The sequence below is a fragment of the Rhopalosiphum padi genome, chromosome 1 (genome assembly GCF_020882245.1).
Source record: "Rhopalosiphum padi isolate XX-2018 chromosome 1, ASM2088224v1, whole genome shotgun sequence".
Lineage (NCBI taxonomy): Eukaryota > Metazoa > Arthropoda > Insecta > Hemiptera > Aphididae > Rhopalosiphum > Rhopalosiphum padi.
This window is the reverse complement of record NC_083597.1, coordinates 88,162,574-88,187,059: the sequence shown is the minus strand read 5'-3', so window position 1 is coordinate 88,187,059 and position 24,486 is coordinate 88,162,574. Positions and strand designations below refer to the sequence as shown.

Here is a 24,486-nt window from a genome sequence, read left to right as displayed (position 1 = left end):
GGTCTAGACGGCGGTGGTAGTGTCGTCAGATGGCGCTGCCGGTCGCCGATGACCTTTTCGATTCAATAATAATTCATCATACAGCCCATAGGTGTTGTTATAGGTACCTATAATTAATCTATATTATGCTATAATATTATACCACTTGGCCGTTTAAAACTGAGGTATACTTGCGTCATGATGATATAGCCATAAAATATCGCGGTATTCGATGGACACACAGATCCGATTCCTCTATCAATATTATTAAGTGTGCTATTAAGGTGCCGAGAAAAATGTACAAGACACTAAACTAATAAAGGCTCATCTATAGTCGTCTACATAATCGTAATTTCAAAACTAACATTGTCACATAGTCTTTTCTTTCGAGAAAGTTCATCTCAGCATAAAACAATTTATATTTGAATATCTTTGTTCTATCCCGAGATTGTCTTAAATACAAATTAATATTATTATTGTTATTGTTGTTAAAAGATATTAAATAATAAGCAGGAATGGGGTAAAAATAAGAAGTAATTAAATACGAGTAAATTAACAGATTAAGAAAGAACGAAAAGCGAAAACAAAAATGATTAAATAACAAAAATAATAATAAGAAAAAAATGTACCTAACTCAGACAATTATTGTCTGTTGTTTTATAGTTATGACAAAAAAAATGACATAATATTATGTAAAATAATAAGTCTTTTTATTATTATTATTATTACATTTTCATATTCTCTTTATATAATTAATTTTTCCTTGCCTGCGTAATATTACCTATAATCATTTTTAGACTACATTTAAGTAAAACTTTTTTCATTAGTCGTTCCTATTTTGTTAATATTTATTTCATAAAAGTACAGGTATCAGAGGTATAAATTAATAAGTAAATAAGTAATTTTAAATATTTAGAAATTGTATTAAAACAAATTGATTTTTATCATACTAATATAAAATTACTAAAAAATATTATTGATACCTATAATTCTATAATTTATAGATTAAGATACATACGCTATTTATAGGGGAGTGCTTACCATTTTTGAAATTATGATCAGTCGCAAGGAAGTTGCTCTTCGTATTCGTATAATCTGTGAACAGAAGAAAAATACGAATCCTTGAAAAAAAGACCAAGGTAAAAAAGACACGGAAAAAAGAATACATTTTTAAAAATATTAAATATATTAATTAAATATGAAAATTAAAAAAATGATCACTTACTACGCACACATTTACACGACCGTAAGTATGTACACACATAGAAATTGTCTACATTGAACTCCTTAAAAACGGTCGGTAGGTATCTTATCTCCTCAAGAAAAATGTATAATATTTAATATAATTTTTAAAAATATTGAAATATAATAAAAATATATTTCTTTAGAAAAGTGTTGTTTTCTTATTGCATACAATTATATGAAAAAATATAAAAAAATGTATCTTTTATTCTTAATCTTTGTGTATAGGTACCTAGTATATTTTTATATATTAAATACAATTTATTAACTTAGTATAATATAGAATAATTATAGATACTAGATACTATAGAGTAAAATACATATTTATTACAACAACGTACTTACATTACAATATAATTGTTTTAGTTTTTTGTATGACCAATTGAAAAAATGTTACCTGCAAATTGCAACATGCTAAATGCTTTTATATTATATATTTATTACACTTGTAAAATCATAATATAATCCAATCATGAATTGATTAATAATAATTTAATAATATCTACAAATTTTTTCGGGGGATAATTATTTTTATACCATTTCTATGTGTGTAAATGTGTATAAATAATCATTTTTTTAATTTTCGTAATCAATTATTATACTCGTATTTAAAATGTTTAAAAATTGTTCTTTTTTACCGATTACTGGTAAAACTGATGAAAAAATTAGTAACTTCAGAAACACCCGTTTTTCATTGAAATTGTGTCCTTAAGAGTTAAGTTATAAGTAGGTACATGTAAAAATATAAGTTTCTGCTTAAAAATAAAATATCTTCTGTTAAAGTTAAGTTTCATAGACAAATATAAGGGTGGGAAAAATAAGGCGAAATACATTAAAATAATGTATCTTATTCGTTATCGAAAACAATTTTTTTCCCTTTTTTTATTCCTTGAGGTATTGTACAATCAAACACTAAGGAATAACTTCTAAACAATTTGATACAGAGAATGTGAGAACCCTTACCACATATAAAGACTTAAAAACGTGGACTGGACCTAGAGAGGGATAAATTGAATAATACCGATAACAACGTTTTTAGAAAATGGTAGCATACACTTTATTCTCATCATATATCGGTATATCCTTGGATCATATACCAGTAATATAGTATATGATTTAAGGGTTTATATGTGGTTCCCGTTTTGCATTCACTCCTTCGCGGTATTTTCATGGCCCAATTAGTCCAATCATAATATACTCAGGTATGAGGCACGGTTTAAGAGGTAATATAATTTATGTTTAATAATATATATAATATAGAGGATATAGATATTATTATAGACAATAGTATATCTTAAAATGTGGTATATGAGGTATTATAGCTATCTCTTTCAAACAACGTTGGCACTAAACTCTGTCCAGCGAGAGAACGCGCCGTAGATCGATCAAAACTATTTTATCTGCGCATTACCAAGTGACACCACCTTGCCGTGGGCAAATCTGGTTTGATAGCAGGGTGACGCAAGAGGTTGCGCAGAAACGGCGCGTTCTCTCGCTGAACAGATTAAACATAGTATAGAGCACTAGGCAACTTACGGCAGAGACGCAGAGTACCTACTAATTACTACCCATGTGGGACGTGGGTAGTTCGTAGATAACTCTAATTTCTAAACAATCGTTATTCGTCAATCGACGTAAATAGAAATTATTGGTTATATCTTATATTATATATCAGAACTTAAAAACATTTTAAAAATGACGAAACAATAAATACATAATAACTAATAAGACATAAATATATTAAATCAGTAAGTAGGTACAAAGAGAGTAAAAAATTTATACTAAATAATACAATTATTCATATTTCACATAAATTAACTGAATAGGTGCGTTGTACATAGTTTTCAAAACAAAACCCAAGTATTGTTTACGATCAACGGACTCGATATAACTGCAATATAAACACTTTTCACGAATATTTTAACGTTACGGTTGACACGAGTGTTATAGCATTGATTATAGAATAGTCTATTCTATAATCAATGGTTATAGATAGTAGATAACTGTAATCAATGGTTATAGATAGTAGATAACTGTAATCATAGGTAGCTAATACGTGAATATATACATATTATACAATAATATATAATATATTATGTACAACAGTGTATATATTATACTTAAACGAGCATATTATGGCGCTTTATATCATTTCATAGCTACCGTTTCATTTAACGTTCTTTTTTCTTCGAAAATGAACTACCAATAAGGATCGTTTTTTACTTTGAGTGCTGATTAATTCAGCAATGCATTTGATCAAACGTTATTGCATTTTACTCGAAAGTAGGTATTCAATTCCATTACCATACGGTCCATACGTGTGGGACCTATCTATATTAATAATATTATAAAGAGGAAAGATTTGATTGTTTGTATTGAATAGGCTCCGAAACTACTGGATCGATTTAAATGCAATTTGGAACATAGATAGTTTAGACACTGAGAAAGGACATATATATTATGGAAAATTTTATTAAAAAATCAAAAACAGATACCTATTATTAATCAACCACAAAGGGTGTAAGTATCCGGTACCTATGTTTATTTCCTTCGACATCCGTATAGGTCGTAGAGGAACATTAGGCAGAGTGGAAAGTCTAACCTTTAAAGGCTTATAAGTTATAAGTTAAAAGCCATGTACTATAAATCAAACTGATTTTTCAAACTTCTATACTATATTATATTATTTAGGATATGGTCATTAATATATACTAACTTATGATTCTTTTTTTAATTTAATAGTCTTAAAAAGTTGATTGAGAGAACTAAAAAAAATAACTTTTGCCCCATTCTGGGGCATTAAAATTTATGAATTTAATAACATTATATTCTATGAAAAACTTTAAAAAAATAATTTTTTTATAAAAATGAATGACACAGTTTAAAAGTGCTAAGATAAAAATAGCCTCTTTATCGTTTTATTCAACTTTAACACAAAGAATATTGTGTCTATTCTAAGGATTTTTGTCAACAACATATTAAATTCCCTCTACCCCTCTATCACAGGTCACGTTTATAACTAAATGTAAAAATACCATTATTTAAATAAATATACTAAAAATATATTAATATAACAATATAATTAATAAACGTTGTAAAAATGAATATATTTTGACCAAACAATTTTTAATGATCATTGTATTGTGTAATGTAATTATAAAAATAAGTTTTAATAGTTTTAATTATACCAAAAAATTCAATGTAATGTAGTATACTAAACAGAAAAATAAAAAAGTATATACAAATATTTTTCTTTAATAAAATTTAAAATATCAAATTTATTCGAAATGTCCTTAATTTTGTGTTATTTTTATTAGCAAACGCCAAACAGTCAATTTTATTTAGGTATATGTATTTTTGGAAACAAAGATTTATTATTATTGGAGTTTATTATGAAAATATAGAAAATATGAAAGTCAAATAAATGATTAAAATCCAATTGGACCACCTCATAAAAACCGCACATACATAGTGGGTGTATGAGACTCGTAGCCCATATACCTAAATACCTAATATATTATTAATCTTAAATATACAATGTGTAGATAGAACTGATTTTTAGAATAATTTTTGTTCTAATTAATATTTTCAATTTCTTTTTATTATTTATCATTAAGATTTAAGAGCCCTTGGCGCTACATGTATAATTTAATTTTTTAATACTGAAAACAAAAATTTTAAATTTGATTTAAATTTTTTTGGATAAATTCAAAATTGCCAATTTGTGAATCTGTTTATAAGAACAATTTTGATGGTAAAAAGATTTATCTAAGCCAAATAGTTTATTTTTAAAATGTTTTTAAATTATCAATATTTTTTTGATTAAATTAATTTGGAACGTAATAACTTTTTTAAAAATATGATTTTTGAGAATTTGCTGACATGAGTATATATTTTTTTTTTTGGTCATGTCCATCTGTTACACTGTAAATTGTAATACTGTATACAACATACTTTACATACTATATAGACATACCATTAAACCATTTAATAATTAATATATATGAATATCTCTATGCATTATTAACTACTACTTATACACGAACTCACTATTTGTTCAAAGTCAGAACAGATTTTGAAAATGTTTGAAATTTGAAAAATATAATAATATACGACATTACATCGATTATTGTTGTTCTGTGATATTCAATATTTTTTATAAACGTAATATAATTATTTTCTTATCATACATTTGTTATCAAATTATGTGATAATAATAAAATATACGTATAATAAATAGTAAATACTAACAAAATAAAATATGTTTTTAGCTATTACCTTTTACCAAAAATATTTTTTAAATTACATTAAACTTACTAAAAAATTTAGAAAAAATTTATTTTAATATTTTAGTTGAATTACCTAGTGATTATTATACCTAGTAAGTATCAAGAGTTATTAGTACCTATATATTCTAAAGAATCATGACAAGTTCAGAAAATAAATCATCATCAAAAGATTCTAACAACTCCAAATTGACAAATAAAGAAATTAGAGAAGAATACTTTAACCAACTGCGTTCATGGTTGAGTACAGTAAACAGTTATCAGTGTTATTACAATAAATTACAGCAAGAGTTTTTACAAAAAAACTACCGCCAAGTTTTGAAAAATCCTAATGAAGTTCCTAAAGTTGTGCCTAATGCTGTACCTGAAACACCAAGTGTTAATCAGTTTGTGGGTATGAATCATTCTCATATTATATTAAATAACAAATTGTTTTATTCTTTAATGTGATTTATCTAGGGATAAGATGCCGTGTACCGTCTTTGTGGAAGCGTTTTGGAGCTGAATTTATTGATTTTTTGATATTAAGTATTGTTAAATTCTTAATTGCTTACTTTCTAGTAGATTCAATTCTTGAAATGTAAGTATACTTTGTATTTTACTATTTAGAACATTTAAGTTTGATTTTTATATTTTTCAAAATAAATAGTATCTAACTCTTTATCTGATATATCATAAAGTATAATCCACACATAGTATTTAAAATCTATGTGCCCAAAGGAATAAAACTGATGTGGAACTTATTTTAATTTATGGTTATTTAAATAAATTATTATTAAAGTAAATTCATTTAAAATTAACACACTGTAATCAAATTTAAAAAAATCTAGATAGGGTACAGAATCACCTAACCAAATTGCAAATCCAAAAAAATAAACATAAATTTGAATGTCCAAATTGCATACCAACCCTTCGTGGGGTCTGTCCGAATTGCATGTCACCTCTTAGAGAGGTCTGTCCGAATTGCATGCCGTGTACCTACAAGTTAATCTTTATTTTTCATGAACAACTTAAACTTGATTTTTAATTTTTCTATTTTTTTTTTTTTTTTTTTTTTTTAACCGATGAATAGAAACTAATTAATTTCTAAATTTAAATATTTTTATATTCGAGTAAACATTTTTGAAATGATGACACTGTGAATATTAAATAAAACGATTGTAGTTTTTAGGTAATCAAGTGAATGTATTTTACAGTTTTTAAATGGCATTAAAGATTTTTTTTTTGCATATTTTTAGGGTTTTTATAGCTTATAAATTCATGGCCTAATAATAATTCTTATAAATTTGAGCAACAAACATTGAAGTGACCGATACGTATGTCTGTGAAACAGACCCTAATACACTAGAATAGTACAATTTGATAAAAAATTTTCTCATATAAAAAATATTTCAATCTAGAAACTAATCAGTTGTAAAAAGTACTGTACTACAACCATATCATAAAGCGTTTCTTTTCATGATTTATTTTAAAAAAATTAGAAAAATCAAGTTTAAGTTGTATACTTAAGTGCATCGTGCATGATAAATAAACTTGTGGATACACGTCATGCAATTTGGACAGACCCCTTTAAGAGGTGGCATGCAATTTAAACATTTTTTTTTTAGTATGCAATTCGGATACAGCCAGACTCACTTACCTCACCTCTCACCTAAAAATTTATGGTGTCTTATGACATTCAATTTTTAATTAATGATAATAATTTAGTCATCATTAACAACCTTGCTTACTAAAATATCTTAAAAAATGTTTGATGGTTATAGATTTAGTTAAAGAAATAGTACAAAATGAATACCTATGTCTTTTTTTTTATTTATATATCATGAACATTATACAGAACTTTATGTTTAATAAATGCATATTATCATGATTTTGTTCACAAATAAAAATATTTCATAACAATTTATAATATAATAATGAAATGTTAAGTTCATAAATATGTAAATACTTAATTAAAAATAAATAAATTTTGTTCTTAAGCAAATAATAATATGATAATATTGTTGTATTCATTTTTAAATATGTTAATGTGTATACTTAATAATAATTATTAAAATAATAACACACTGATAAGTCATAGATTATGCTCTTTGTACTTAAGTTAGTATGATCATGATTTTCATACATAAAATATGTTATTTTTTTTAGTGATTTCACTAAATATAACAGTATTTTTACACGAGAGGAAGTTGATTATACTACAGCAGTAGAAATGACATCGGAACTATTGTTTATAGAAGTAGCACACCGAATAATAGTTTGTCTATATGAGGTAATTTTACAAATTAAAATTACTTTTAAAATAACCTTAATTATTTCTAGCAGTACACAATTAATGTATACTTAAATCAAAATGCTCATAATATTATAATCAAATACTTTTGACTTTTAGGTATGTTGTCTACAAGGTAGTGCAATATTTCAAGGTGGAGCAACAGTTGGTAAAGCTCTATTAGACATTTCAGTTGTTCGAGCTGATAAGCTATTTTGTATAAGAGGTCAGCAAGCTGATGTCATTGCTTTAATTCCTGGTGGCGATATTGGTTGGAAACGGGCAACACTTCGTTCAATCACTAAAAATTTATTTTTTGCATTCTTATTTCCACTACCTTTTATTACAGCAGCAGCCAACCAAAATAGATGTGCATATGATGTCTTGTGTGGAACGATGGTTGTAGAAGTTATACAACCACTTAGGTGTGAGCAATCTGAACTTATTCCTATTGGGTAACAAGATTGTCAATTAATAAATAATATATAATATGCATTGATCATATCTTTAAATATAGGTTAAATTAAATAATTTAATATTTTATTATAAAAAAAAAATATTTAATTGTTTGAATTTTCTGTATTTTAAGTTTGTGAATTTATTAACTATAATTATTAATTTTTGTTTTGTTTTGTTTTGTTTATTTTTAAAATTTAATTTAATTTATATAACATAGATTATGAGGTTAAATTATTACTTGTATTAAAATTAAATTATAAAAACTTTATGTATAACTCCATAAGTTATTATTTTTTCACCTCTTAATGTTAATGCTTTGTGTCATAATTATTTTTCTACACTTTTAACCGAAAAACAATTGAAGGTCTTATGTTTTATCCATAGTGGCATAATAAGATAACTATTGACTAACAAAGTAAAAAAGTTTGAAATTGAATTGCTTAAATGCTTAAAATGACAGTTGTGCTTATTTACTAAATTATATTTAATAGCTCTCATTCTTTATAAATAATATTCATGTAGACGAATAACAATAATTTAGAACTATAATGCAATTTTAAATATTCAATAGAATGGTTAATAAACCATTAATCAAAACTAAGCATTAACAAATAACTTTTATATTCAATTAAGCTACCTACTAATATTTATTTATTATGTATTAAAAAATTTAATCTGGTCACTTGGTCATTGGCTGATAATAATTATTTTTCCTATTAGTATATACCTTTGATAGTTATGTTTTTGTTACAGGTTATATTATTTATTTTGTTCTAATTAAAATTTCCAAATTATATTATATATTATAAGTGGTAAATCTTGTCAACAGCAGCTTTCATAGAACTTTATAGTCTTGGTCTATGTCCTATCTCCTATGATTACTTTAAATCCTAATGATGTATTGATGTCAGCAAGGGGATTTCAATTAGCTTCCTTCTAAGAAATTAAAAATAAATAAAATGTCAATGGGCCATTCATTACTCATTAGTATTTTGTATTCTGTAATTATAGATAGTACCTCTACATTTGGGTCTCAGAAAAATACCTACTAGGAATAAATAAGTCTGCTATTATATTATATTATTCTAATATTACATCATAGCATTGTTCGGCCTTGAGTGAACACTGAATATTGTAAAATATTTTCGAATAATTTATAGCTATTTGACCAACAGACATTTACACATACAAATGTTTAAATTAAATTGGTATTTACGTATTGGGAAGTTATACGTGTTTGTTACAATACCTACTGCATTAATAAACGTGACAAAAATATCGAATAAGTTGGTAGATATATATTTTAAATGTTGTGTATAGCAACTAAGATGTGTTTTTTATGTCGGAAACATTTTTATATTTAGTAGAAAAAATAATTTAATTTTTAATATCGATATATTTTCTGATAGAAAAATGAATCTAACTTTAGGGGATCAAAATTCAAAAATCACCATTATTTTGTATAATAACTGTGGGAAGAGGAGGAAAAATGGAAATATTTACGTAAATCCAGTTTTAGACAAAATCGATTTTATTATTTGTATGTGATTTATAAACAAATTACCGTAGATAAAAATGTTCAACAAATGTTTACATTAGAATTTTCTATATATTATAGTATAACTTTTAAATATTTTGACTATGGGCTATTTAAAGATATTAGAAAATTTTTTTAGTTTTTTTTCTATAATGTCAAAAATAAAAATGTAATGCAAGTTTTCTCATAGGTAATTTAGTATCAAAAATATTAAAGATATACATTGCACTATTGCAGTATATGCACCATTTTTTTTACTATCAATTTAAGTTCAAATTTTGACAAAATTACAAAAATTTTAAATTTATTTTTTACTTTAAAATCTGAAGAATGTTCGATGTTTATAGCTAATAAGGTTTAAAAAAATCAATACAAGTTTTTATACGAGTATGTAGTTTAGATTGAAATCAAAATATCTAAAAAAAAAATATGTAAGCACTTTTTTTTATAGACATTTGAATTTTAAATTTGGACAAAATTAGATACTTTTTAAATATGATATATAACGATTTTAGTAATTTTGTAGTAATTTAAAAATATTTTTCATGAATTTTTTACGTAGTTAAGTTTTAGGTATATTAATATATTATTATATTAACAATTATGTCACAATCACAAAGACATTTTTAAATCATTTAGATAAATTGTATGATATTGTAGTAATGTAGTGTCAATTTTTACTTTTCTAAAAAAATAAAATACTAATAAGAAAAATGTATAACTACCCATTATATAGATCTTCATTGGAGGATGCTCGTGATTAATTTCTTCTTTTAAAATTGTAGTTTTATCCTCGTCTATGTATACAGCTTAATAGCTTAGAGTTGCAATTTTTTGGTGCAATTGACGCACCATATGCCCATAAATTACATATAAAGTTTACCTACTCAATGACGATTCACACTAGACGTCTATATAAACTATACCTATTAATAAAGGTAGATACAACAGAATGGTTACCTACTTTTTCTCTTTTTAAAACTGCAGTTACTTACCTAAAATATAATTTTAACGTTTCTTTAAACAAAATAATTCGTGAATTCGTGATGTAAAATATTCTATAGGCCTAGTAAATATTATTCTATGATAGTATATATCGTCACATAGGTACAATAGATTATAAAGGTATTGTATATTTATTTTATTATATTAAGAAGATATTACATTTTCGCATCACCGTCGTATACAACAATACAATACAACGTAGCAAATTTGTGTTCACCAGAACCAATTTTATGCTGTTACCTTAAATATATTGGAGTGAATTATTGACCTATATATCAAACTTAAAGGTTAGATGTTTGCACGTTGGTGTTTTAAAATATATTTGATTTTTAAGTTAGTTTAAGATAGTCTTTTTATTGGTATTGTAATTATTTTTCATAGGTATACCCTAGTATAGTTGTATTTTGTACCTATATGTATATAACTAAAGTTATAACTCTCTTAAAAAATTAATGTGTAAGACAATACACATAGATTAAGTTATAGGTACAGTCTTACAGACTGCTAAGGTATGCATGTAAAAGGTCAAATTTCATTTGTTTAAAAAAGGTAATGGTCAAACCGGGATTGGTAAATTGGGTCCCAAATGACCTTATCTCGGTAAATTGGGTCCCGGAAAATAAAAGGTTGTAGGTAAGTTGAGTCCCAGATAAAAAAAGGTTGTAGGTAAGTTGAGTCCCGGATAAAAAAAATATAAATTATTAAAATATATGTGGTTTTTATAATATTATGTTCTAAATAAATAATAGTGTAAATGATTAATTTAAAAATGTTAATAAGCTAAATAATAAAAGTATGTAAAATTTTACAATATATGGTATAAATAATTAAAAAATTGTGTCTCGGGAAAAAATGTTAATACACTAAATATTATAGTACGTCAAATTTTACAATATATGATATAAAATACATATTATGCTTTAGGTAAAAACTTAAATGATAAACATTTAACAAATTCTAATCGAGTTATTATATTATTAGTATATTTCATCATTTGTTCTCTTAAGTATTTTTCTTTACCGAGCGTGATTTTCTTTTTTTGTATTGTACTTCGTAGTTTAATATGTGTCTCAGACTGTATTTGTAATAGTTCGTCCACAAAATTGAAAATATTAGGATGGGGACTATAAAATCTTCGGTTTAGTACAGCATGATAGGATTCACAACTATTTGTTGTACGCACAGTGGTGGCTGCAAATTCAGACCAAATATATGGGGGAAATGTAGCATCAGGTGAAATGTAGTTATCTAGTACATAATCGCAAAATGTTTTTATTTGTTTGTCATTTGGTTGTATTGCCATTAAATCTTGTGCAAAACATTCGCCAACTTCTTCAGGTCTTAAAAATGGCAAACCAAAAAAACATTTAAAAAAATCGCTTTTTTCTGTGTTTAAAGAGTTGTATGTGTTTACTAAACCAAGAGTTTGAATTTTTTTCCACCAATTTTGTCCTAAATGAAAACGACATCCTTTTATATTGATTTTAGGCCAAACAAGCTTTGCAGCCGTATGTATAGCAATCTCAAAGTCTATAAATACTACATCAGGAGAAAATATTAATTGATATTGTGCACAACTATTTACAGTATGTTCAAATAAACGTACGTATGTTTCTGTTTCTTTATTAGGTAATAAAAAAAATACTAGTGGAATATATGATTCGCCAACAAGGCCGTGAATGGTAAAAAATTGGTAAAAATATTTTGGACAACTTCTAAAAGTGCCATCGACAAGTATTGTACTAATTTCGCATAACACTTCTAAATTACTTTTTGTTGAAAACCCAATTATACCATTATTGAAATCATTAACTAATAAAAATGATTCATTTTTATTAGTAACTAATGTCATTTCATTCATAGCAGTATGCGTTTCTGTTATGTTTTTTGGTATGTTGGGATGAACAGATAAACGTGCATTTCTTATATTTCTTTTTATTAAAGAAGTATCATTTAAAGATAAACTATTTATATCACAGTTTTTTAACTCTCTGCAAATAAGTTTCGATGGCAACACCGATATCTCTTCTACCGCTTTTCTCTTGAGATTATTATTTAATTTTTGCCGGTTGATGTCTTGTTCGCTAGGTTTATTGTGATTGTGATCATTAAAAATCTCAGTATCAACACCATTATAAGTTTTAAAAAAACACTTACATGTACTTTTACAGCAGGTCCATCTCTGTACTTCATTTTTCAACATTTTGTGAAACCTAAACTTATGACCATATTTTATAATAACAGTTTTGTTTTTTTCGCTAGCCATTATTTCCATTTTTAAAATGTATAAAAAAAACAATAACTGTAAAATTGTGTAACTGTATAGCTGTAAGACACGATATAGTCACAAGTTGACGTTCAGCAGGCTACTAAATATATAATGAAATATCCCAGATATCGTACGTATATCTGTATGTAATCATCATAAAAATCGATGATAACTACTAACTAATACAAAAAAAGATAGACGAATAATACTAACACTTGTATACGCTCGTATTTCGTATACTCGTATATATATCTTAATTAGATTTAATCAAAGATACGACATTTCGGTATCTCATTTTTGGATAAAAGTGGCTACGGCCAGTGTAATAAAATCCGCGATAAGAATACCTGTCTATACACACATAAACATCAAAGTAGAATTAATTGATGTCCAGGCGGTGTACCCCTGTATGAAATATGACGTAGTATTGTAACAGAATTATTCAAAAGTATATTATATAAATATGAAATATTAAAGTTTTAAGTTTTTAATATTTTAGACATCATTGGCGCAATGATTTATAGCCGGGACCCAACTTACCTATTACCTTTTCATACCCGGGACTCAACTTACCGCTTTCAAAACGGACCCAAATTATCGCGGACCCAATTCACCTAGCTCCGGTCAAACTGCACTAGAGTAAAAAACAGAAAGGTATATACCTAATAGTCGATCTGCATTTACATCGAACGAAAGGTGTTATAAGAACAATTTTCGTTAAATAAACTTAATTTATACGTTTTGAAAATACTCCTTTCCCCTTTCCACTTACAATTTAATCATTATAAAATCATAGTCATTTTCATATATTTTTTAATTTTTTTTTATATGTGTACCTATACATGTATATTGTATAATATTTAATGAAATTATTTTTTTTTGTATAGAAATCATAAGAAATTGAAATCAAATATCAAAATGTAATTTATAAAACAGTACTGAGTTCACTATTTAAAAGAGATAGGTAAATTTGAAAAATATATAATGTTTTTAAATTCAGTTTCTTTTAATTACAACAAAAAATTAAATTGATAAGTTCAAAAAACGTTTAAAAAAATATTATTTCAGATTTATAGGATATGACGTATGATGTATCTTGTAACTACATAATTATTTATTTACAAATTCATTTTTAACTATGCCAATGATTAAATTTATTGTCAGCCCTAAGTCTGTAGACTGTAAGTGGGTTAGTGAATAGAGAATTGAGTGTTTTAAAAACATTTAAATTAAGTTTATTTTTCAAACATTTCTGTGGAAATCCCTTTTTTGACTTCATCGCAGTTCGACATTATTATTTTTTAACCTAAGTGCTATTCGGCCATAATCAGGCATACCTAAGTACTAATTCGAAATATATATAACTACAATAAATATACATAACGATATGTTCTAAAATAACTAGTTAACTCATTAACTGATGGTACCTAACTATAATAAATTGCATTAATAAAATATGAATAAATTATTACATATTTACACAGCAGTCAATGGCTAAGTAAGTAAATACTTAAACTCAATATAGACATTGACTACTCAGCTCTGACTCTGAGTCCTCCCTAATGGCCTAGTCACTATTTAAAGTCGAGCGTTGCCCATCATTTGCGTCAAAAAAATTTAATTTGTTTTGGGTACAGCCTATATTTGTGCCAAATTGACTTGCGTAAACATTTTACGATAACGATTTGGTGTAAGACGCAATAACATGCCGACATACCTACGATATAACTTATAAGGTTTAAGTTTTTTTTTTTTTATTAAAAGAGAAATTTACAATCTGTACTGTAGTAAAGTTATAATTTATAGTTATTTTTATTTTTATAAGCTTATAGATTTTAAAGTTTTATATATTATTGCGTGGACAGATTGAAAACAAGATTTATATCAAAGTTTTATTATGTTGTACAATGTATATATAGGGACCTACTCCGTTATTAGATATCGTTTTTGTCATCACATAAAAATGATCGTAGTGTGATTTTATCAGACATTCGTTAGTTAGGAGTTACCTACATATTAAACACAATTTAACAGTAATTTTGTCTACAGTAAATTTTTTTAAATTATAAATTATAAGAATCGATTTTACAACAAGCACAAGAATTAAATAAATGGTTGTAGATTATGGTCACAAGTGTACAAATATTGGCGTATACTTCTTTTAAAAATGTTGAGCACCGGCGTTGTAAAATGAAATATCTTTGTTAATTTTTGATTTTTTAATTTAAAGTTGCAACGTATGTCGTATCATTAAATATGAATTACATTAAATCGTTATTAAAAAATGTTTATTTAAGTAAATCTGGCGCAAATAGGTTGTAGCTGTTGTAGGTACCCAAAATGAATTAATTTTTTTTGACATAAAGGGATTATTCCTATAGAGTCGATGTCGGTGTGTACAAAAGATAGGTAGGTATTTTAATTCTTAATACTTATTATGCAGTCTATTTTTAAAAACGGACATAATTCATTAATAGCTAAAGTTCAGATTTAAATGCCCTTAAAACCATACAAATATGTATAAATAATACCCAAAAATACCTTTAAAAATATATTTTACTTCAAGATGTCTTATAATTATATTTTTTTTTACATACATGATAATTTATAAGTAAGGTATAATAGGCAATTATTTTATAAAAAAAAAAAACTGAAATTTGAATAATTGACTTGACGTGGTGATAATATTGACACGCATATCTTTTGGGGCTGTATTATTCATTCTAAACAATCTAAACATACAAAAATAAGAATTAAGATTTTTATAATAATTTGAATAGGCTAAATTTGTATATACCTAGTATATTGAACAAATGTGTATTAAAACCAACAAAATAACTCAATAATGCTAAAAAAAAATCCAAAATAAAAGTGTCAGCTTTAAAGCACCTGTTACATGAAACGAATTTTGTACCTACTTGGAAAGCTCAACTATAAAAAAGGATGCACTTTGCATTAAAATCCGGGCCCTATTAATAACTAAATTAGTACATATATTATATTAAATAGAAATTATAAAGTAATATAACTAGTAAATACTTATTTATAGTTATTCTCATTTAAAAGTAATAGGTAGGTATAGTAGCATAGATTAAATATACTATAGTATAAATATACTATAGTATATTTAATCTATGGTAGTAGGTACATGGTACATTATTACAAATAATTGATAGATTTTTATAGTTATAGAATTTGGCAATAAAAACAAAATATTTCCGTTTAAGTATTAAATAGGTATTCAACAACAATATTCTTAAATGTATAGAATATTGATAGAATAAAATTGCTTACCTATCAATGCAGTTATATGCGCACGCTGTAATAAGATAATTTTGTACCTATTGCATTTCTTTTTCTATATTTTATGAGTTCATATTTAATGCTAATTCATCAATTGGATTTTTATAGAAATTATATATGTACGTATTAGATATGTAGATTTAACATATAGGTAATTCAGATTTCAAGACTCGCTATTGAAGTTGCGTGTACCTAACCTGCAGTAGGCATTATATATACATTACATATATATATTATATTTTAAAGTTTTCATTACAAAGTCATCTAACTTATTGATACAGATTTTTTTCTTAACAATTTACAATTGATAATATAAAATTATTTACAAAAATGTACATAAATATATAGAATGAATAATACATAAAATAGGATATGCTTAATATGGATAATAATATACCTAGGTATATATAATTTATATCTATAATATATATTATGGAATATTGATTGTACTTTGTTACTTATTATAAATATACGTGCAGGTACCTAGTCTTGTATACTCTTGTATAAATTAAATAAGTTAAATTTTCTCTGTGAACTATATTGTATACAGACTACAAATGGCATAACTAACCTATAATATATATTATATATTGTATGTACAAGCATATATCCATTTTATTGCATTGATCCATATTAGGTAATAAGTACGAAGTACCAACGTTTCTTACGTCTGTATATATAATTGATTTTCTAATCACAATAATGTCATATCGTGTAGAATATCGTATCTTATATATGTACAACAAGTATACAATATATATTATACAACACGAATAGAGTATCAATAAAAACAATAAAATATGTAACTATGTAGATGCGGACTACACCTATAAAATATTGATTAGTAACTCTCTTTATCCACGGTCCACGACACTAATATATACGCATATTATAGTCAGTTACATATTATATTTAAAGGGAGGCTGGGAGCAATGGGTGGTTCTGAGAACTGTTCCTTGTTTTTTATGAATACCTATTTGTAATTATATATAAAAAAAACCAAGAAAGTCACTTCGCTTTATATGTATATATTATACATAGTAGATACTATAGATAGCATGGAAATGTTAAATTGTAATTCAATGATTAATTGTTGTACACGAAAACTATTCTGATCGTATCTACTTCCTATATAGAATATAAACGGTCATTATGACCATAGTGATGCGAACAGTCTTTATTTCTAAAGATATTTTATTAAATATTTATAATAATGCTATTATTGGTTTATTTTGATATTCAAATAAAACGGTAGTTTGACCTAATTTTTTCCAAAAAAAAATCGTATATATTACATAATAATTATTGTAATATTATATTTCATGTAATACCTATTAATGTTTACTAGCTATATTGAGTCAATATTAACGTACCTACCGTAGTGTGAATAGGTTCATGGTATAATAACAGCTTAAAATTAATTTAAATATTTGGAAATGTCATTATTGTGAATAGTAAATAATAATATATATAACGTATTCACGAAAAGTTCCTGTAAATAATATTTGAGTTGCTATAAAATAATTTAAATTGTTATTTTTCATTCAAATTCAAATTTTTCAAGTATTCAAGTTTTGAAACATTTGAGTTTTAAATAAATAAATACCTATAATTAAGTGGTCATTCCCATTTTCTGTGATTTTTTTTTGTTTTTCCTGATAATTTTTACTTTTGAGCTATAACCACCGTTATAAATAAAATTCCAACTATTACCTTTTATAGATCCTAATTTATGTCTAACGACTAACATTACCTTTTAGAGCAGTAAAAATTCTTCAATCTTCAACTTTGATGGTGGTAGACTGATAGAAGCTACTAGTAACCACTCTGAAAATAAAATTAAAAAAAAAAAAGGCGATGACAGAAAATAAATTAAATTAAAAATGAACACATCGTCGTAAAATGGTATTCTGCATTTCGCTTAGAATTTATAAAAATCATTACAGGAAAGTAAAAAATGCAGAAATAATTTAGAAAGTAGCCGTTGCACTGATTTTTATGAAATATCTACCTATATTATTTTTAAAAAAATTCGTTAAACATGGCCGGATACCTACAATAAGAATGCAGACATGTTATATTATTATATAGGTACCTATTTTATATATTATTAATAAATAAGTACCTAAATAACATCTTGAAAGTTAATGTTAACTATATACATTATCGGATTATTATATAAATATTAAATCGCTATATTACTTTTATTATTAAATAATTTTGCTATTATCACGTAGGTATCTGAATGTTGAGTACCTATACGACATTGCAGATTACAGTTTAACATAAAACTAGTGTATAGCTATAGCATAGATAGCCGATAGGTCCTAAGTAATAACAATTATTAATACGAAGCTATATAACTAGTTATATAATACAATAACAGTGTGTTTAATAATAAAGTTATAAAATCAAATATTTCGAACATAATATGGTATGCAAATTGCAAATGACTCGAAATTTAAAAATTATAATTGATAACCATTTGTCCCATGTATCACGTATATGAACGTAGCAAAACAAACATTTTTTTGAATTGCATCCCCTTTCTTGAGTTCTAAATTTTCTATATTGAAATTACTTATTGTGAGTTAAAGTTTTAACGATTCGTAATAATTGAAATTACATCAAGAAAATTTTTAAATGCATACCTAGTCCTCGTTATATAGGCATAGGTACATAGGTACTGATAAAAATGCAATAAATACGTATAAATTGTGCATATATATAATATATTGACACTTTAATACACTCGCAATTAAACAATTTTTAGATAAAAATGTTAGATATAGTTGTTTAAAAAAAATAATGCACTTTATTTCCGAATTTTGAACTCAAAAAAGGGGAGACGAGGCAATACAAATCCATTTTGTTTTGATATCCATATACGAAGAAAGGTTAAGAAATTGTGTAATAACAAATCCTTTGTACAGTAAAAAGAACATAAATCAAATTCAAGGTTATGCGTTCGAAATATTTCGTGTTACTTTTATCGTTGAACACACGAAATAATAATATATGCTTTGGAGTGCTTATATAGCTACACGGCTATGTTTACGTCAGAATAAACTATTTATTTTTATTTTTATTATACCTACCTACTTATATAGTTTTTCTCAATAATTACCAAAGTACAAATAACTAATAAAAAGGAACTATAGCATTTTACATCAAACTGATATCAAGTATTACATTATTTGTATTTATTACTTAAAACTTATTTTTATTTGTAAATATATGTAAATTCCGCAGTTAACCTATATAAATAGTACACACGTAAAACTACGTTTATGGTATACCATATACGATGAGCATACTGCAAGCAAATAGTTTACCAGTAGATAATAATATTTTTTGGAAACAAATTACTCATCATGACTCATAAAGTCATAAGTCATCATTTATATTGATCTTTTTACTGTAAGTATACTATAATGGTAAAGTATAGAGAGAGAGACGACATTTTAGAATGTCCACTATACTACTATAGTCTATATAAGTATTGAATAGTATCGATCGACAGACTAAAAATGAAAATTGTATAAGGTGCCCTCTACTATCTGCTGACTATATCAATATTATATATATAAAATAAATAATATTTTATTACACTGTTTAACTGTTATTATGAACAATTATAGACATGCATATAAATTTACTACAAATACATCGTCATTATACCCTTATTATTGATAACATAATTATAATGAAATTGATTAATTATTAAATTATATATTTAATCAATGCATTTAATTGCCTATAATAATATATAATATCATAATATATTCATGTTTGTGAATATAATAATAAAAACTATAAATTGATTATGTTATTAAAATTATACACATTATGTAACAATATATAGCTGTATATGTATACCTATGATATGTAGATAATTCGTACAGGCTAGGTACAAGACAACAATTGATTGCCTCACTCGCATTATAAATTCGATAAAAAAATTTAACAACTAAATAATACGAAAAATGGATATGAATAAAATAAATTCTCCTTTAGTTAAGAAGACCGTGATATTGAAATTTTAAAACAATCATAACAAATTGTATTAACATTTTTTCTTCATTAGTAATCATATCAATTACTTAGTCAACTCCCCCTCCCCTAAATATTATTCAGCTATGCCCTTGGCCTATAGAAGTGAGCAGTGCGCGACTTATTGTACACGCATTGACGGCCACTTTTTGAGACGGCACAGCATCATTTGAAATTGACGTTCAGTATGTCGAATCACTTATCAGATAACTAGGTATTATATAATATGTCGTTCAGAATTTGTATTGTGTTGCCTATATGTATATTATTGTACCAACGGTAGCTGCATATTATAGCTTACGGCAACGTGAATGCATCATACCTGGCATTTTTGGTTTCGTAGACAGTATTGTATGAAAACTCCGCGAGCCACGCCTCTAAGATGAAGATGAGCAGCATTACGACCGTCCTAGAATATAATATTGTATAGTTATCAAAAATTTTTTGTTTTGTCGTCTAAACAAAGTCGTGAGTATCGCCCGATGGCCGTATAGGATGGTACAATAAACTATAAGGCAATTCATCTGTTATAAATTTAAAATTACCATAAAAATTGATTGTTATCAGACTACACTAAAGTTAAACGTTTATTCGTAACTCATACTATATATAGTATCATTGCAATATAATAAAATATATACACTTATAAATTATACTTACCTATACGTCAGAATACATAATAATAATTCTACAGACATTTTCAGGAACTATTCATTGTTGAAATATTCTTATGTACTATATATTAGGTAATAGGCATATATTTTTAATGTGTTAGTATGATAAAATACAGGAGGCATCGGTGTATATATTTACTAGCTAACAATAGTTGTGAGCATTGAACATAATATTCTAATATTATAAGTACCTAGTCAGTTAAATAAATTATATAAGTATTTTTTTTATTAATGGCCTAAAATAATATTTTATTTAAATGACCAAAATTCAAAAACTTTTATAAATATAATACATAATGGGTGCATACACAATAAATTATCTTAATACCTAGTTAATCTTAATACATACCTAATACTATTTAGTAACATATGTACAAATATACAAATGTATATGTATAAAAGGTATTATTGGTAAGAATATATAGAAATGTTTGGGGTTATACTGTATAACTTATACACATTACCTCCAAAGAAGTATCCCCATTTCTATTAGTCCAAGACAATTAAACCAAGTCGTATGGCTTCGAGCGTTTTAGGTTTTTTTAGTTTTTTTTGTCTATAAATTTCATTAAAAATGGTTTAAAACTAGAAATAAAAAGTTAGTGATACACAAGTTTATTTCTTATAGTTAAATCTATACAAAATCCTAAAAAATTCTTAAAAAAATATATTCACTAATTATTTTTATTGATATTTTAAATTCAAATGTTGATATAATTGGATAACGATTTTAGTTATTTTGTTACAATTTAAAAAATATTATGCAATGGGACATATATTTTTAGTTTTTCGATAGTTCATATATTATTTTTTTCGTATAAAATAAAATTTTAAAAATATTTAAGTTAGTTTTAAGTTATTTACATCGTTCTAAAATATACATAGGTATTGCAGATTAATAAACTAAATACGTTAACAACAGCTATAGTGCTATAGGTAAGTAGTAATATTATAATAATTATTATTACATATATATTATGTGTAAATGTGTAATTTGTTTTTGGCAAGAATTAGTTCAATAATCTACCGTCCGTACCTAATATTACTAATAAAAAAGTAATTATTAATAATATTATAAATAAATATATGATGACCGATCATGTTTTTACTCAGAATTATTTTCTGTATGGAATTATTTACCACTGAAATTTGAATTTAAATAAAACATCTATAATATTATAATAAATTTGAATAACTACTCAATGAAAATGAGCTACACTCGACGCCATAGCTACTATACATTACAGTGGAGCGACTTATCCTGTTTTCGTATAATTATTTTTTGTTTTCATGTGTATTATTTTAGTATTTCATCAAATAAAATATTACCTACTTTGTTTTTGAAAATTAATGTAAGTAGGGGTTTTTATTTTAATATTGTAAATAATAAAATAGGTACTATTATCATACACAAGTAGATATATATACTATAGTCTACAACAGATTAGGTACAGTTAAACACAGAATATAATATGATAAATCATAAATATTGATCATATATAGACATGAGCTGCAGATAATTATTGTTATTTGGTACCTTACTTATATATTACCTACTAGTAAGGGCGGATCCAGCCCGAGATAACGTAGGGCAATCTATATATTTTTTACACGGAAACTGGGAAAGACAAAAAAAAGTACTGATAAATATATACCTATTATATCCGCCACTGATGATTATGAAATAATAACTTTCTTACCAATTTATACATAAAAAACAAGGTAATATATATTTAAGTGGATTGTCGGTAGTGCGTTTTATATACGCGTCGTACTGGTTACAGGTCTGCGAAGCGGCTTTTATCGAGCGGCATTAGAATGACGTCACAATTCGTTTTCCCCGGCTTTTTTGGATTTCTCATTATAAACATTTCAGTAGATATTTCACCTCCCTATCCTCAACCTATATCTCCATTTCAACTTTCATTTTACTAGAAATATCAAAAATACCTAAGTCACATCTCAACTACAATATTATATTGTCCATAATTTCTCCACATAATAAACTATAGTAGGTACCTCCTCAAATGTATAATTTGTATTTAATTTATAAGTTACGTATAATTTATCGAGAATTTAAAATATTTGCTTCTTACTTATTATTTTATTACTATTATTTATAACAAATACCTATACTGTTTAAATTGTGTGTGTCATACATGAACTTATATGTAGTTGATTTTAAAATGATTATATTTTTAATTTGTTTTCTTTCAGTACTGAGTAACATATGGGGAAATGTTATTAAATTATAACTCCTGCAGGTATAGGTACATAATTTTGCTTTAAAAATCATGGTACCTATTTCATTTTTAATTTAGAAGGAATTCTTTTGTTGTAAATTATAATTATATATATTAGTTTTTAGTTTTCTACACTATGGTTTCTATCGAATGATTTCTTTTTATTATTCACGGATTGATTATGAGTTATGAGATATTATAAATATATATTTGTTATATTAATATAATATACATACGATATTTTTTTACGAAAATATTTTATTTTATAATTAATTATTACTGTAAATTGTAAATGGTAATAATAATTATAATATACAAATTACGCAATAATGCAATATTGCGATGTTTTTACAAAAAATTAGTTCATATACCATACTACCATAGACCTGTAAGCTAGTTTATTATTTTTTTAAAAACACCTGGATGCAGTCTTGCACCATATAATTCATTTGGTATATTATCCCAACGCTGGATAATTTTATACTGATATGGACCGATGAATTTCTAGTTATTCACTGCGAAGTACAAACTACGCTTGGAATCTCGAAACCTATACAATGTAGCAGAGCTAATTGCCCGATTTTTTTTTTTTATTACTTTTGTATAGAGTTGGGAATACTATACTGCAACGTTGTATTTCAGATTTTTTTTAAGGGAAGAAGGAATTGTAGTTTTGTTTAATTTTAATCAAAAGTACATACAAATATATGATATTGATATAATATACAATTATGAACAGTATGCTCGTAGGTTGAAATTGGGAAGATCAATTTTCTTTAGTCCTGATCAATATTCTTCAGTTCAGTGTAATGTAGCCATGTATAGGCTATAGACTATAATAATATTAAGATTTGGTGACGTGACCGATCTATTTTATGATGTACCTATCTACTTTGTCTTGATTCTCATCACACAATAAAAAATAAATCAAATATTTTATATTGTCGTGCATCGTTTTAATATATCTACAAGAACTGGTATAACCAATAGGACATAACCATTAAATTTCGAAGTACTGATATATTGTATTAATAAACCTTTAGGTATACGGTATATCTGATTTTAAATTATTGTAATTATTATACATATTGAACGTATGAAAGTTTTTTTTTGTTCAAGGACTTAATTTAAATGCATAAGTCCAAGGGGGGAGGGAGCGGACTG

At 25.5% G+C, this 24,486-nt stretch overlaps 1 protein-coding gene across 1 annotated transcript; it reads left to right on the top strand.

Annotated features, from left to right (window-relative positions):
- Positions 1-5,459: 5,459 nt before the first annotated feature.
- Positions 5,460-8,513, top strand: LOC132917899 (protein FAM8A1-like). The gene is made up of 4 exons (XM_060978886.1): positions 5,460-5,901; positions 5,967-6,087; positions 7,656-7,779; positions 7,900-8,513. Exons 1-4 carry the CDS (start codon positions 5,646-5,648, stop codon positions 8,236-8,238), a joined length of 840 nt encoding a protein of 279 aa, XP_060834869.1. The 5' UTR covers positions 5,460-5,645; the 3' UTR covers positions 8,239-8,513.
- The last annotated feature ends 15,973 nt before the right edge of the window (positions 8,514-24,486 follow it).

Coding starts and splice junctions, on each gene's coding strand:
- LOC132917899 (XM_060978886.1), top strand. CDS start 5,646: ATGACAAGTTCAGAAAATAAATCATCATCAAAAGATTCTAACAACTCC. Junction 5,902..5,966: donor AAGTGTTAATCAGTTTGTGG/GTATGAATCATT, acceptor TGATTTATCTAG/GGATAAGATGCCGTGTACCG. Junction 7,780..7,899: donor TAATAGTTTGTCTATATGAG/GTAATTTTACAA, acceptor TTTGACTTTTAG/GTATGTTGTCTACAAGGTAG.